At 25.8% G+C, this 2,890-nt stretch overlaps 1 protein-coding gene across 1 annotated transcript; it reads left to right on the top strand.

The window, feature by feature from the left end:
* Positions 1-2,347: 2,347 nt before the first annotated feature.
* Positions 2,348-2,584, top strand: AAJ76_2150001580 (hypothetical protein; the record flags this gene model as incomplete). The annotated part of the gene is made up of 1 exon (XM_024474600.1): positions 2,348-2,584. The coding sequence occupies one exon, from the start codon at positions 2,348-2,350 to the stop codon at positions 2,582-2,584; it is 237 nt and encodes a 78-aa protein (XP_024329571.1).
* Between the last annotated feature and the right edge of the window lie 306 nt (positions 2,585-2,890).

Genomic DNA, 2,890 nt, shown 5'->3' with positions numbered 1-2,890 from the left:
GGTTGATAATATTTAATTTATATGACCTGGTTTGAAACGAGTAGAGGTATAATTTACATGTCATTAAATAATAGTTTATTGTATATATTTTTTTATTTTTGTAAAAAACAGTACGTGTAAACATATCTTTTTGAACAAAATTATTGTCTATATTTTCCATTCCTTATATTAATTATTTAAGCGCATTAAAAAACCGTTTATACAGTGCGCTTTAAAAATTTATTACCGGTTAAAAAAATTCCTTTTGTCAATACAATAATGTTAAATAAGAAAGATAAGAGTATAAATCAAGCTCAAATAAAAAATTACATAAATCTAAATATTTGGATTTTTTAGTCAACCTTTTTATAGTTTGTCAATGTTTATAAATTTATTTGAGTAATACAATTGTTTTAAGGTGTCTTTGTACTTTGGCTTGTTCTCTTTTATTTTCTCTACTTAGTTCATGGATATACGCTTGTTTCAAAAAAAATGTAACATAAATTTTACAGGTACAAATTGATCATTAAATTATCTGATTAAATAAGTTGATTTAGAAAAATTATTTGGAGAGTATTGTTTATTTATATTGATCTCAATTGTCGTAAAAATTTAATTTTCCGTTGTTTGTAAAAAAGTGTTTTAAAAACATGACTAAATTTAAAAATTTAATACCGTGTGTATAGACCCGAAGCTTCATAGCATTTTATAGCTCCTTTTTTGAAACTTTACGCCAGTTTTTGATAAATTTTTACTGTTATTGAATTCCATACAGCTTGTATAGCAGCTTTTTACTCTTCATTAGTTTTTATAAAAAATTTAGATAATTCCTGTTTTTAATGGTTCTAAGAGTCTCTATTGGGTTTAAATCAAGAGATTGTGGTGTCCAAGAAAGAAGCTCGATTTTTTTTGATAAAGTAGTTTTTGACAAGTCTTGATGTATGTTTCGGATCATTATTTTGTTGAAAAGTAAGTGTTTCTATTACCATTTGTTCGACTGACAAATGTAGACTTTTAGCGAAAATATTCACATATGCTACAGCGCTCACAATACAATCTACAAAAACCAGTTTCCCTATTCCATGATATAAGAAACATTCTTACATAATTGCAGAGCCTCCTCCGTATTTAACTATATCAACAATGTTTTTTGGAGAAAAGCCTGTACACAGCTTTCTCCAATTAAAAACTTTATTATCATTTCCAATAAGATTAAACTACTATTGTTGGAAAAAATTATGGTTTTTATAGTTTCATCAGACATGTTAATGAATTTTTCTGAATTTTATTTCCTTGTTAAATATTTTTTTTGATAGAACAGACTTTTTTATTGCCTGGGATGCATCAAAACCATAATAATTTAGTGTTCTTTTTATAGTTGAATAAAATATCTTTTTTTTGCTTCTTTCTAAAAACTCAACTGATAAATTTCTCAAAGAAGTTTTATGTTTTTTTTATCTAAAGCCAAAGTAATATTAATATCATCTTTTAAAAGAGTCTTTGTCCTCCCATTTTCTTTTAAATGCACAACTTGTTTAGTTTTTTTGTACTTAGAAAGGGTTCTTGAGACCGTGCTCTTAGATAAACCAATTTGTTCGACCATTTTAGCCTATGTCATCTTTTGATCATAAAAGCAAACAATTTTCAATCTGAGTTCAGGCGTATGTTGCATTAGAGATTTAAAAAATTTAAAAATAAATAAGATTTGGAAGGAAATTTACAGAACATTTTTTAATTTCTTTAAAAAAAATAATCATGTTTTTAAAATACTTTTTTATATAAAACAGAAAATTAAACTTTTTACATCATTTAAGAAAAATATAAATAAACAAAGCTCTCTAAATAATTCCTTAAAATCAACTGCTTTATTCAGATAGTTTTTTTAATCAATTTAAACCTGTAAAATTTATGTTTCGTTTTTTTTGAAACAAACTGTATATTAAAGAGTTGAATTAGATAGTATTAGAAGAAAGCTACAAAGTAATTTTTTCTATTAATTATTTGTAAACAAAGAAATTTTATACAAACATTTGGTAATGGTCATATTCTGGCCACATTATGACATAGGTCAATTATAAATTTTTGATTGTTTTTTAAAAAAAATCGTTTCAAAAAGTTGAGATCGGTGCCAAAATTAAGTATAAAATTAAAATATAAATAAATATTTTTTCATTGAACCAGTTACATTATGAAGATTGTTTACTTAATCATTACAATGTGATTGTCCAAACAAACCACTAAGACAATTTTATTTTACTTTACTATGTTGACAACTCAAGTCTTTTTGTCTTTCTTTTATTTCACTCATTTGTTTGTTTAATCAATCTCAAAAAACTAACAAAAAAATTGCTGCTTAGGGGGATCGAGAATGAAGACGAATAAACAGCTTAACAAATTTACATCGCGTTATTTTTATTTTGCAAAACACGACATTCTGAATTCAGACTCTAAAAACTTTCAGGGTAATTTACTACTTTACCTTAGTAACCTCGATAAAACGAGCTTACAAGAAAAAACATTTAATTCGACCACCTTTAATCTCAAGATGGAAGACGATATGGGACTTGCCAATTCATTAAAGATCATTGTATACAGAGTTTACTGACATAAATGTACAAGATTACTTAGAATGGTCAAAACAACTACAATTTATAGCAGCAAACAATAAATGATCACCTAACAACGCACTTAAAATTTTGGATTTAGTTGACACGAGAAATTTAAATCAATTATATATAGTAAATCTATCTTTGATACAAAATTATATACTTTAGCAGAGCATTTATATTCCAATAATGCTTACTTTCGATTTTTTGGCCTTATTTTTGCCTCGACACAAAACAGTACTGATATTTTGAAGTTCATCGAATATCTTCAAAAAGGCAAAACAAGAGCCGATCTCTGTAATTTA

The sequence above is a fragment of the Vairimorpha ceranae genome, assembly GCF_000988165.1.
Source record: "Vairimorpha ceranae strain PA08 1199 chromosome Unknown NODE_215, whole genome shotgun sequence".
NCBI classification, from domain to species: Eukaryota; Fungi; Microsporidia; family Nosematidae; genus Vairimorpha; species Vairimorpha ceranae.
The sequence above is the reverse complement of the archived record's forward strand: the minus strand, read 5'-3'. Positions and strand labels throughout refer to the sequence as shown.